The following is a 14,105-nucleotide window of genomic DNA, read 5'->3' on the forward strand; positions in this document are numbered from 1 at the left end:
AATGAGCTTCACAAGACCCCTTCGTCAGTAACTATATATTTCGTTGTAAATTACTATGCACTAGAAATCACCTATAAATTTTGGCGAATGATAAGAAGTTTTATGTAAATTATCTTCATTTTTGAAGTGAAGCCAAATAACAGTTTTGATAATGTTCGTTATGAAAATATTAAGTCACAGTAAATTTAGATGAGGATATACAAATAAATGAACTTAGGTTTAAAGCAATTAGTCCCTTTAATAGATTTCGATAGTGTAATAAGAAGACGAAGATTATGAACTATGTGAAATATTGAATATCATTAAACGACCGGTCATTTTTGCAATTTTTTTAATAATTTTTTTACACCCCTTTAAAAAAAATTTTTCATCCAATTTTCCAAAATTCTTCATCCCGTTTCGTCCAATTAAATGGCCAGTTTTAAATTCGTTATAATTGGTTTGTTCTATCGTAAAATTGTTATAAAATGTCAGTACTTGTCGACAGAGTACATTTTAATCACAATTATGGAGGAGAGTAACGTACCATGCACAACCTCTGTTGTGATTGAGAATTATTTCCCAGTGCAATTACGACAGCCAAGCATCAATAATTTGGTGCTTTCCTTAGTCAGGCAAATGTCTGAGGAACAATGCAGTTAAGTTTATAACCATCTTTATCAAGTTGTTCACGGTAGAATGCCACCAACGCCGTTGAACTTGTATGCAGAACCGCATTTACACACCGAATCAAGCACTTCCGCTGACGTTCCAGTGCCCTTGATGCATGATCATTCAGTGACGAACTATGGAGGAATTGTGGATTTGGACGAAACGTTCAGTAACGACGAGGAAATAGTTTCTATTAACTCCTAAGAGTTCACGGAACGGGACATCGAATATGAAGAACAAGATGATTACAACCGTTTGTGTGATGTATGTCATCTTGCACAGCCTCCACATATAACTGGTGATGCAGCTGTTTGGGTGTTTTGTCCTTGCGAAGCAATCTTTCATTGGTTTTGTGCTTACGACCCATCATCAAACGTACGTGCAGTCAACTGTCCAGTGTGTGGCGCTATAACCAATTCATAGTTACGCCGTCCAACAGCTAAATCTTCATTAATAAGAGACCGAGTAAAGGCCCTTTTCAGGGCCACCCACAATTTGATTTACATTATTTTAAAACAATTAGTCCCTTTGATAAATTTCGATAATGCAATGAGAAGACGTAGTTTATCAGAATTATGTGATATATTTGCGCAATACATTTCGAACAATCTGATCACACATATACTTGTTAAGAACATTTATATATGAAAATTAAAAGGTCAACTAGACAGGTTAAGGGTTTTAATTATCCCCACGGCAATTTCCCCCCCCCCCTTAAAAATTTTTTTTTTCAACCCCAAAATTACAATATTTTTCATCCCGTTTCGTCCAATGAAATGGCTAGTTTTAAAATTCGTTTTAATTGGTTAGTTATGTCTTGTCAAATTGTTATAAAACATCAGTACTTGTCGACGAAGTACGTTTAAATCATTATTATGGAGGAAAGTAACGTGCCGATTACAAGCGCTGTTGTTTCTCGCGTAACAGAAATAGAGGAAGTTTTTTTGACAACCTTGTTTCTCGTTGCGTTCCCATCTCTTGAAGCGTTGAAGTCCGCTATCACAAATTATGAAAGGTCGACTTACTGTCATTATGTAGTTCGGGATTCGCATTTGTACGTCTGATCGTTACCTTTTTTAATTAACATACTATGTGTTAAGAGAAAACTTATGGACACACTTTGGTGATAATTTGTTTATTAATTGGGTATTAAACATTTGACTACCTTCCTACTTCAGTAATCACTATTATCAAATATTCAAACCGGTTCTCAATTCTTTTTTCCAGAGCTTTCTTTTAATGAGATACATTTAATTAATCGTGTCAAAATAACTAACGACTTCAATTCAAGGTCTACTTGATCGGAAAACAAAAATTTATCCCAATACACATTCACCAACAGTTGTATTGCACGGTAGTGAAATTGAGTTAGTATTTTTTTCTTCAAAAGTCTAAATTTTTTTCAAGACTAAGATTACACGAAAAGAATTATTGATTATCATTAAATTTCAAATGTAAAAATGCAAATTATGACATGCAATCAAAGCACTTGATGCTACTTCGATTTCAACTAATCAGATTGCAAAGATGAACAGTTTACGACCAATTACAAAATTAATATCAGATGGGTTTTGTGGATATTATAGTAAGTTCAATGGTTAAGATCATGAGTCAGTTGAAGCTAGTCCTGGGTTCGAATCTCGCAGGGAGTGAGGTCGTGGATGCGCACTGCTGAGGAGTCCCACAATGGGACGAAACGGTTGTCCAGTACTTTCACGTTTTCCATGATGGTCTAGCTTTAACTGACTCATGATCTTAACCATTGAAGTTACAAAATTATTAAAGGTGACAAAATTTTTGTTCATTATCACTTCAGTACACACTCGCAATACAAGTACAGCAATCACCGATCACTAAATTTTTCTTTCACACCCTACAATTTCGAAGAAATGGGTGGTAGGGAATCATAATAGCCGTGCATTTAATGTCAACCTTCTTCGAGTTCACCCGTTGTCCGTCGTCACAACTTCAGTTTTACAAAACCTATCTAAAGTGTTGGAAGTAGTCATTATCGAATAGTTAGAGGAAATTAACAAGAAACCAACCCTTTGACCACTTAACATCAAACCAAAGTTCGCAATGCTATCAAGCCCACTAAAACTATTTTCCAAGTTGCACAATGGTCTGAAAAATTCTGTTAACACTAAGAGACACTCACTATATCATTGGTTGTCATTGGATAATCAGTCAGTGAGATTTAAAGTTCATAACTTCCAATAGATTTATGAAATAAAACAAATGTGAACAAATAAACATTTCTATTCAAATAATCATATAAATAAGTATGTGATTTTCATTTCTTTATTGATTAGTTAACTGTTCTCATTTTTTCTATTCTAAATTAACTGATTATTCAACCTAGCCATATCTATTTGGATTCAGTATTTTTATGCTTCTATGTATTCTTGTCACTTTTGGACATGGATTTTGTCTATTGTTTGATAAACTACTGAAATATAAAACTTCACAATTAAAATTTATTGGAAGTTTACAAAATTGTGATGAGAGAAAGGAGAATAGTAATAACCATGATTTAAATAATGAATCAAGAAATCAGGTATCTAGTTCCTCTTTAAATCGAATGATGAATCAAAATCTATCTGTGAGAAATATGTCAAAACTAGATCAACATATAAGTTCCTCAAATGTGAAAACTCGTGTTCATTTTAATGAAATAAAACCAAAATACAAATGCGTAATAGGTGATCACGTCAAAATGCCACTAAATGAGGCTGATCAAAATCATCATGATATTATTAATTTAACCCGAATAAATAAGGATCAGTGTTTATTGATTCACAATGAAGTTAAATCGAAAAAACAGTAAGTTGGAAGTAAATATTATGATTATTATTTAACCTGTCAAAAACAACACTTTGTTTATAATGCGTTCGTGACTGAAATCTTATTGTAATCACATACGGATTGATTACTCATGAAGCTAAGCACAATGTCTTTCTTCACATCGGAATTCACATCAGTAGTATGTGATGCTAATCGTAAATGTCGATACACAACTAGGTGACTATTGTCTATTGAATTCAAGAATTATTTTACGTTTATCTTATCGGAAAATTATTGTTTGTTATTTAAGCATTTAATGGTTTATGTTTATAGTTGATGACAGTGAGGATGGATTAAGAATATCAGGATTCACCAGTTTTAATTGTGATGAACCGAAAGCTATAGAGAATGTATCTGTGTAGATATTTATTGCTTATGGGACAATAGTTATATTATCTCTATTGTGCGTGTGTGTCACTCCCTTTTGTATCAAGTTCAGAAGTTGAGAATTCTACAGATTTTATTCTCTACTGCTATTCTAAACTGAGAGTTCTCAGGATAACGACCAGTCAGTTAATACCCAATGTATTTAACTGTAAGACAATTACATATAGAAAGCATAGGTCATAGTCAAAACACTTGATCAGTTAACAGTTCGGACATATATGATTATCAATATTCTCATTGTCAACATTGAGAACATAAAATACTGAATCAGATTTGTATCTCGGGCAAAAAATTTTGGTCGGGTTGACTTTTCTAAACTCAGTGGCTTAACTAGGAACTGTTGGTTGCTGTTCCAGACAACATCATCAGCACTTGCCTCATTTGGAAATGAACTATTTAATCACTTCAGTGGCTCTAAATCAACCCACTACGATAAACAAGTTTGTGGATGGATCTCTTCAAAAGTTTCGTTACCTACGTCTGTCTCGTTTGTCTTGCTTTTAGAAAGGTGATTGATTTACCTTATCCTTACAGAATGGTGAACAGGGTCCACTTGTACATGCCTATTGATTGAGGTTGACCTGAATGTCATGATTTCAGAAGTTCTCTGATATTCTTTAAATTTTATCCATTCAAACTCATGTATACGGTTTTTTACATGCATTGATGTGATGGATGACATATCATTTCATGTAATTGTTATTCATGTGTGCGTAACAAACGAAGCGTCAACTATGCCTTATGCTGTGTTTTTAGTACTTAGTGTAATTTATTTTGTAGATGATAATGAATTTGTCCTCTTTCGCTGTTATATCTTTTGGTCAGCATCAAGTTCAATAAAGTGTTAGCTAAGAGATATAATTAGAGATCAAAAATATTTCTGCGTTTCCTCGATATGCTTCTATAATAAGATAACAAGACTGGAACTTAATTTTAAACTACCACTAGGTTAGATACTCGTTCGATATATTATACAAAAACCCGAACCACATTATACCATGTACATGATTCCCGACCAAAGTGAAGAACTAGAATACATATAAGACATTACATTAGTTAACACAATTATTAGCAGTCCTCACTTAGTCCGGAATATAAAACAGTAATGGGAAATAAATCCTAAAGTAAATATTCAGTAAGATATATATGTCCGTTCACGGTGGGTGGACAATCTCATTTACTTTCACTAGCCACAAATCACTAAACTAGTAATCTAGCTTCCGGTTTTAACTTGAATTGCAAAGTTAGGTACTTGATTAAAAAATAAATTTTTGAAGATCTGCGGTGATGAATTTAGCTCCTGTTGGGTTGGGTTCTCTAGCTGATACCAGTCCATGATAAAACATTCCATAAACTTATCTAGCCTCTTGAAGACTGCCCAATTAAACTTGAGGAAAATCATATATTTGTCTTATTCAGAAATTTAAATGGTGCTTAAATAAAATTTCAACTAAAGATTTCATAATCTTTCGTATATCTATTATGAATTCATCATAAAATTGTTAACATTACTACCAATATTAATATTATCTGCCTTAACTTAGTTTACATCTCCAACCGATGCCAACTTTATTAATTAAAAAACCAAATTATTCAAATGAAGTGGACGAAATACCTGAAAATGACAACCTTTATTTAAATGATAATTCCTACTTATCAAATGAGACTAAAGCTTCAATGAAATCCTCGTCATTTAGACAAAAAGTTAATGTTAATGATGATAATTGTGGAGGATATGATAATGATGATGATGATGATGATGATGATGATGATGATGCTAATGGTGACGATAATGATAATAATGAAGATAAATTATTATCACCTTCCACAAACAATCCATCTTTATCACAAACCAGTTCAAAATATCAACAGAATACGGAACATACTAACGCTTTATCAACATTTGCCATGACATCTTATTTAAACACATATAGTGACTCACGCGCAATCGAGTTTAGTTCAATCAAAGTCTTTTGTTGACCTATTTAATGGACAAAGTCATCCATGACATAACAACTTGTTGTACTATCTTTATTATTATGCTTGTATGAAATACATATGCTTGAACATTGTTTAGCGCCTACGCATGTATTCATTCTGCTAGCTTCATTATTAACTGCTTAATCTATTCGCTGACTCATCCATTTTCCTATACATATATATATGTGTACATTTGCACCCATTCACTACTACTACTACTACTACAACTACTTGCTACTGCTACAATCGTAGTTCGCTTGCTCATTCATTTTGCCTCTCTGCTGTCTGGTCCGAATTATCTACTAAATAAACTGTAGTAGCTGCTTCTTTTTGCCTTCTGATTTCAAACATCGTTGAACATTATACGATAACGGTTCGAGGGTGATTAATTATCGAAGCACAGCCACTACACACACATCATAATCACAAAATATGTACTAAACATATGCTTCGAGCTCACAAAAGAAGTTCATCTTTTTTTAAACGATTATATAAATATGGTTAGATTATTAGACATCCAACAAGACAATGTGACACAAATAAATCTATAGTGAAACCAAGTATAGATTTACCTTTAATTTGTAAATATAATTCATCTTATTTGTCAGTTTGTTCATCAGCTACAACAAATTCCAGCAGTCATAAGTCCGAAACTATTTCACAACTATCAGAAAATAAGAAAAATTATTCTGATTGAAAATCATGTCGACAATCAGTCAGCTTATATTGCTTCGCGTTTATGGCGTAGTAATAATACTGATAGCGCTAGTGAGGTTTGCATGGAATATGTCAACTTTTTCAATTATTCACTGATATACTATTGTAGTATAAAATCTCTTCATTTCTATATCAAGAATATGTTAAATAAATTTGATTTGATCTCGTTTTAAAAAACTAACTATATAGTTATATTGATATTACGTTTATTGAAAATTTCATCTATGCTGGGTTTGTGACGAAATTTCGATTTTCTTGGTTTCATTTATTTTTAAAACTTAGATTCAATAAACAGAGCTTTACAGTAATGAAAGTATATAAATACCTATAAACTAAGCCTCTATTGTTCAATATTATAGCTTGAATTAGTTATGTGACTGCTGATATAAAACACCATCAAGTAATAGTGACTATACTCGTTAGGAGGTTAGTCAGTGATCTCATACACTATTTTATTCACACTAGTTTCTGTAGTCATACTTCAATAACTTCTATACAGTGTTTGAGATTAGCATTTAACCGTACTAATCTAAATGAGAATACGTGACACGACAAAATGGAATCCAGATTTAAAGGAACTAAAAGTTCATTAAAAAAGGTGGAAATATTTTCAGCTTTTACGACATTCTAGTAAACAGTGAACGACTTTAATAAATAGTATATAATAATATACATCAGATAGATTGTTTTCAGTTACAGGTATTTTCATCAACAGAATGACAAGATAATTGGTTAGCTAGTGATTATTTGCTAGGATATTATAAACATTACTAAGTTTAGAATTCGATAGTGGATGTCCCATGTCATGCAGTAAAGAACTTAAGCTATGGAGTATTGTTTTTGTAGATGTTCCAAAAGTTATCTTTAACAGTGACCGAGGATAGATTTCGGTGGACCGCCGGCGTATTTAGCAAGAAAGGGATAATTAGTACACATCTATTGAACCAATTAATCAGTGTAACTTATCCTTTAGAATGATTTAATATGACATCCTGGTCACAGTAAGATATGCAGTTGTTCGTGATATGAAAGGTATATCACTAGTAATAATTCCATCAGTAACCAAGATCCAACGATAGTAATATTCTAGAAAATATGCACATAATCATCGAAAAATCTTTTAATACCCGACGTTTCTTAATAAGCTGTAACTGATATCCATTTTTAAGACAAACTGACCTAAATTATGTCTATTGACACCAGAAACCGATACACGTTAGATCACCATTGAGAACCTGGTTACACTGGATGGCCGTTTCGTTCTAGTAAGGGATTCCTCGACAGTGCATACCCATGATCTCGCACATGGGATTCAAACCAAAGGCCTTCGGTCCCATGCGCGATCGTTTAACCTCCAGACCGTTGGTCCGAGATCCGACGGTGTATAATTTCAACCACTCCACAATGTTGTCCAATCGTCTTTCATTGACTTCGTTGATTAAATGCTTCAACTCCACTGATTGCGGCTTCTCACAAGGACTCCAAGAATCACCTCTTGAAACTACTCACTAGCAAGCAAATAATAATTATCAGTTATTAGTTGTGGAGATTGTCGAATTTTTATTGAAATCATGAGTTGAACAATATTCAATAACCACAAAAAAAAAACTACTTAATTTATCATGATGTAGTTAACGCACAAATTTGATCATTACATAATTCATATGAATAAAACTATTCTAAACTATTTTGTTTATGAATAGGAATTATTTCTTATTATGCAGAAATGATTGGAAGGTACATACGTTTATAGTGGAAATTATAAATGAATAAAATGAAAATAACTTTCTATTAATAGTTTATACTAATTTTCTAAGATTAATTATTAATAAACAAATAAATAAATAAATTTTTTTTATTGTTAATGAGAATAGTTATTGATAATCAATAATTGATTGAAACCTGTAAATAAAATCAATTTTGGTTGCACAAATCGTATCCAAACTGATGTATACAAATTTTTAATTATGATGAATTCATTAAAATGATTCATGAAAAATATTAAATATTGTCAATAATTTATTCATTGAATAAATGAATAAGTTTTATTAATTAAAATGGTAATTATACATTTGTATTCACTTTATAACAATTTGGAATTGAATGAGTTGATTGTACTTTTTTTAAATAAGATGATGATGATTTTAAAGAATTGAATGTGTCTGATAAACTGACTGGTATTTTCCTATTTATGATAGGTTTATCTTCTATTAAATATTCATTAGGTTCCATACATTCATGAGGTTGAATAAGCTTTTTAATTCTCTGTAAAGAAATAAAATTTTTCTTATAAAAAAGAAATGTTGGATTGAATGCATTAAATATTCGGTAAGACTTCAAAAGATGCACTAGTAGTGGATAAATAGATTTAAAAGTTTGCTTCAAAAGCAGCCTTTGATATCATATTTACACTGATATTTCTCATAGATGGGCAAGTAATCATTGCCTTCAGATTGAATTTATGAGCGAACACTTTGACAGCACTAATTAATTTTCCCTCATGAAATTTATTCAACAATTAATTTACATAGAATAGGGTAATGACAACAGTTATTACATTATTGTATATTCAATTAATTCATAATGTAATTGACTGAAGTGTTTTCGGCTCTATGATATTTACCTAATAATTTAAGGATCTAGGATCTTCGCTCTCAAACGAGGAATATAGGCCGTTCACTAGCATTCTCCATCCAACTCTGTCCGGGGCAATACTTTCCAGTTGTTTCCAGTTGCTATTCATCCCTTTGATGTCTGCTTCCAATTCTCCAAACAACGTGTACCTTTACCTCCCACTTTTCCCCTTCTCTTCAACATTTCATGTTAGCGCTTGCCTCGTGATATAGTTTGATGTTATCCTCAATGCATGTCCTATCCACCTCCAGCATCTTTCCCAATTTCCTCTTCATTTAGAAGCTGGTTTTCCTCTCTCACAGTGGGCTGTTGTTGATGGTATTCGTTCAACGGACACTCAGTTTCCTGCGTAGACAATTGGTTAGAAATACTTGCACAATTTGGTGATGGTTGTGGTAGATCTCCAAGTTTCACCTCCGTACAATCAAACAGTCTTGAAGTTCGCATCGAAGATTTTCACTCTAATATTGGTTGACAGTTGTTTTGAGTTCAATGTGTTTTTCAAGTGTGGAAATGCTGTCCTTGCTTTGCCAATACTCACCACTACGTCTGCATCAGATCCTCCGCGCTTATCAATGATGCTATCCAGAAACGTGAAACTATCCACCTCTTTCAGAGTTTTTCCATCAAGTATGATTGGGTTGGTGTTCTCTGTGTTGTATTTGATGATCTTGCTATTTCCTTTGTGTATGGTGAGACCTATTGATGCAGAAGCACCTAAACTGCATTCGTTCACGTATATGGGATAGAAGGGCTAGGTTATCTGTGAAATCCAAATCGTCTAGTTGCATCCAACCTGTCCATTTTATTCCGTGCTTCCCGTCAATTGTCGAGGTCTTCACCATCCAATCAAACATTAGAAGAAAGAGAGATGGGGAGAGTAGGTAACCTTGTCTTTATCCAGTCCTCACATGGAATGCGTCTATCAGCTGTCCTTCATGCACGGCTTTGCAGTGTAGTCCATTGTATGAATCCAGGATAATGTTGACGATTTTCTCAGGTAATAAAACCATAGTCTCAAAAAGTTTCCATAATGTTCAACGCTTTATCATGATCAAAGAAGTTGATGTGTAGTAAGAAGTTCCATTCAATTGATTGTTCAACGATGATCCGTAGTGTCGCGATTCGGTCTGTGCACTACTGATCCTTACAGAATCCAGCCTATCGATCTCAAAGTTGGGCGTCTACTGAATCTTTCATTGGGTGCAGCAACAGTCTGTTGAAAACCTTTCCTGGTATTGACAGTAGTGTGATTTCTCCGTAGTTCTCACATTTGCTCAGATCTCTTTTCTTTGGTATCTTGATGAAATGTCCTTCTTTCCAATTTTTCAGCGCTTGTCCCTCCTCCCAAATCTTCCTGAATAGTGTGTAGCATGTTTGCAGTTGCTTCTGTGTCTGAATTCAGAGCTTCAGCCGGTAGATTGTCAGGTCCTTCTGCTTTCCCGCTCTTGATTTGTTTGATGCCCATCCTGATTTCTTTGGTCATCGAGGGAGCGATATTTGTAGGAATGTCTGTGTATGCTGTTTTGATATCCGGTGGATTCAATGTAGCTTGCCTATTTAAGCGTTCATCGAAATGTTCTATCCATCTGTTTCTCAATTCTTGAATTTCAGTGATTATCTTTCATTCTTTGTGTTTGACCGGTCTCTGGTCTACTAGCTTCCCCTGCTAGCTTCTTCGTTATATCATATATTTGCTTCATATTTCCTTTTTTTGCAGCTTCATCCTCTGTCGTTGCTAGCTCTTCCAAGTATTTCTGCATGTCGGTTCTAATACTCTTCTTTCCTTACTTGTTTGCTTCTGTGTATTTGGAGTGTACCTTGACTTTCTCTGTTATTGTTAGGCTGTTGTTATTGGTGTTTTCTTGTTTCTGCTTTCTTGAATCTTGTTTAGGGTTTAGATGGAGATCCATTCCTTATGATGATGCTTCTTGCTGCCCAAAACCTCCTGACACGTTGAAGTTAGTGCTGCTTTGATCCCTTTACGGTTGTCCTTCATAATAGTTTCTTCTTCTCTGAGTAGATTTTGTAAGGCTTGGGACTTGTTTTTGAGAATTGTCTTGAATTCGTTGTGTTTGTTTCAGTATTATTACCGTTAATTTTATCTTACCATTGTGAAGATATATATTTTCAATTAACTTCCCATCAACAGTTTTTATTTTAAATTATTATAGATTATAGGCAGCTAACAAGAGTCTAATGCAATAATAGGAATTCATGTTGTTATTCAGCTCAGATGTTTGTTCTTTAAAATAATAATAAATGTTATTCATGATTTATTCGGATCAATAATACGGAACTATTTGTATAAAGTTTTTTTCTTCAGTTTAAGAACTAGACCACTTTCTTGAATAGTATTGTAAGCTTATTATTCAATTTAAGAATGTCATTAAAACCAATAGTCTAAACATTTTGTAGAGTTTATGCTCCACTAAATAGTTAGACTTATGCAGAGGAATTGATTAAATTTAATACGGATATAAATTTATGAATAAAGTATAATCGTTGATAATACACCGATTTGATAGTAACAGATGCATCTCAATTTCTCATGGTCATCAAATGGTTAATGCTATCATTGTTCATATGTTTGCAGTTAAAAAATTCAAGTAATCTAATATTTAATTTCAACATATCTATTCTACGTAAAGAGATATAGAAGTAAGTGTAATTAGTGATTTGTCAACCTTGTTAGTTTTTATTAATCAGAAGGGGTTTTGTGGAGATTTAAGTAATTTCAATAGTTGAAATCATGAGTCAGTTGAAGTTAGACCACCATAGAAAACCTGGAAGCACTGGACGACCGTTTCGTCCTAGTATGGGACTCCCCAGCAGTGCGCATCCACGATCCCGCCCCATGTGAGATTCGAACTCAGGACTTGTCAGTTTCGAGCGCGAGCACCTAACCATTAGACCACTGAGCTGACCGGCATCCAACGGTTTCAATGTCTAACTTCAACCAACCCACGAAGTTGCGCCACCGTATACCATTGTCTTCAGTGAGCTGATATCTCACAACAGACCTGGTTGAACTTTACTGGTCACGGCTTCTGACTAGTTTTAATTTATCCTGTTTGTAAAGCTTCGTCATTTTAAGTAGGAAATATAAATGTCATTAAAAATAATACATCAGTATATAGTTAACTATATAAAATAACCTAGTTTTAATTTTTCAAACTGTATATAACGTTCCTACACTATTACTAATGGTTAAAAGCAACAATCACAAAACAATAAAACTTAAAACAAGTAAGAAAATACTAAATACGTTAGTTATTAAAATATGATTGAATTTACTTCGTTGAAAGTTCCCTCCGTACGTAATATTTGAATAATAGCCACAACTGGTATTGTTAAAACAGCTGAACCACTAAAAATACCACCCAATATATTTGCCCATAATGGATAGGTATAATCACCTAATTGTAGGGGTTGATAATTCGATAATCCATAAGTAATATTGAACTGATAAAACAAATATAATTAAAGATTTTATGTAAAGTAAAAATACATTTTGTAAATAACTCAAACTGAAATTAAAATGAAATATGAGTTTCTGAAGTTTGTTTCCCCGCCCATTATCAAATTTAATTATTGACAATTAACTTCAAAACAGTATTACAGGTTGGTTACAAACAGGGATAAACTATTTATTGAGGCATATGACTTGCAATTAAGAAACATGAGATCATGTAACTTATATATTTTCAGTTTAAACTAAGCTGCTATGCGATGTTTTAAGTCCTAATCACAAACTCTGAAATACTACAGTGACTCTGTTGCTCACTCAGTCGGTTATTCAATAATATACGTTACATAGAATGTTACTGGTTTAACGATAGAATTTACGAAGTCAGATGGTGTTATTGATATAATTCACTAGTTATACTAAAAACTACTCAATAAAATGACCAGAAATATTCCTTTGAAAATTAGTATAAGATTGAATTAATGGATTTACACACAATCCTTAATAAAAGAACAATGAAAGATACTACATGTAAAATATTCACATATTAGTGCATAAACGTCAGAAACCAGCTTAGAATAAATTGTAATCTGAATGTTCCTAGTTATTTACATCTCATTCGATCTGAAATAATAAATTAACCAGTTCAATACACAACTGTGTACACTTCATGTTCATCTTGGTATGACACAGTTGGAGACCCTTAGATTTGTATCTTGGAAGTGCTGAAACTTTTGATGAAAGAGAATTCAGAACATCTTAGTGGATTAAAGCCTTTTTAATGAGGCTTAAACATTGGTAAAATAGATTAAGTTATGTAATTTTCATCATAAAGATAGTGAAATAGATCTTGACATGCAAATAACTTGAGAAGTTTGAATATATATACAATTCTAGATATAAAATATTTTCCAAAGACTACTTTTTATCACATAATCTAACCAATCATTAACTTTGAAGTTTAAAATGACGTTACTCCCATACTACAAGAAGTTAGACAAATTACATAACCCGAATATATATTTCATTAGACTAACAGTAATCCTACATCTTGTAAGTAATAAGTGATCAGTCAGTCAGTCAGTAACAACGTAGAACTTCGTACGTACGTAAATCAGTTCGAGTTGCCACACCACACTAGCACAGAGATGCAGTTGTCGACTCAAATTCCATAATGGTAGAGGTAATAAAAGTATAAGCAGTAATCGTTAATACAAAACTAACTTTTCTTTTTTAGCTTAACACAATAGTAAAACAAATAAAATGAACATAATGAAGATAACACTTGAACAAACCAGAATGAAAAGTGGAGCAATAAATTTCCAGCAAATTTTCCAAAATATTCCTGGTTGAAAGCCTAACATTTGTTTAATGTTTTGTCGAAAACGATCAACACCTGTAATAAATAAATAAATAATTAATT

At 32.9% G+C, this 14,105-nt stretch overlaps 2 protein-coding genes across 2 annotated transcripts in view; one reads left to right on the forward strand and one right to left on the reverse strand.

The window, feature by feature from the left end:
• Positions 1-2,954: 2,954 nt before the first annotated feature.
• On the forward strand, positions 2,955-6,189 carry MS3_00010622 (uncharacterized protein). The gene is made up of 2 exons (XM_035733187.2): positions 2,955-3,474; positions 5,427-6,189. The coding sequence occupies exons 1-2, from the start codon at positions 3,041-3,043 to the stop codon at positions 5,860-5,862; spliced, it is 870 nt and encodes a 289-aa protein (XP_035588480.2). The 5' UTR covers positions 2,955-3,040; the 3' UTR covers positions 5,863-6,189.
• Positions 6,190-8,121: 1,932 nt separating this feature from the next.
• MS3_00005422 (uncharacterized protein) overlaps positions 8,122-14,105 on the reverse strand; it is a 31,107-nt gene continuing 25,123 nt past the window's right edge. The window contains exons 10-12 of the mRNA XM_051213495.1: positions 13,978-14,078; positions 12,511-12,678; positions 8,122-8,844 (exon numbers count right to left, since the gene is read on the reverse strand). Coding sequence (XP_051069475.1) covers positions 8,644-8,844; positions 12,511-12,678; positions 13,978-14,078 — 470 coding nt within the window. The 3' untranslated portion in view covers positions 8,122-8,643. The remainder of the gene's footprint in view (positions 8,845-12,510; positions 12,679-13,977; positions 14,079-14,105) is intronic.

Source organism: Schistosoma haematobium, chromosome 3 (assembly GCF_000699445.3).
Source record: "Schistosoma haematobium chromosome 3, whole genome shotgun sequence".
Lineage (NCBI taxonomy): Eukaryota > Metazoa > Platyhelminthes > Trematoda > Strigeidida > Schistosomatidae > Schistosoma > Schistosoma haematobium.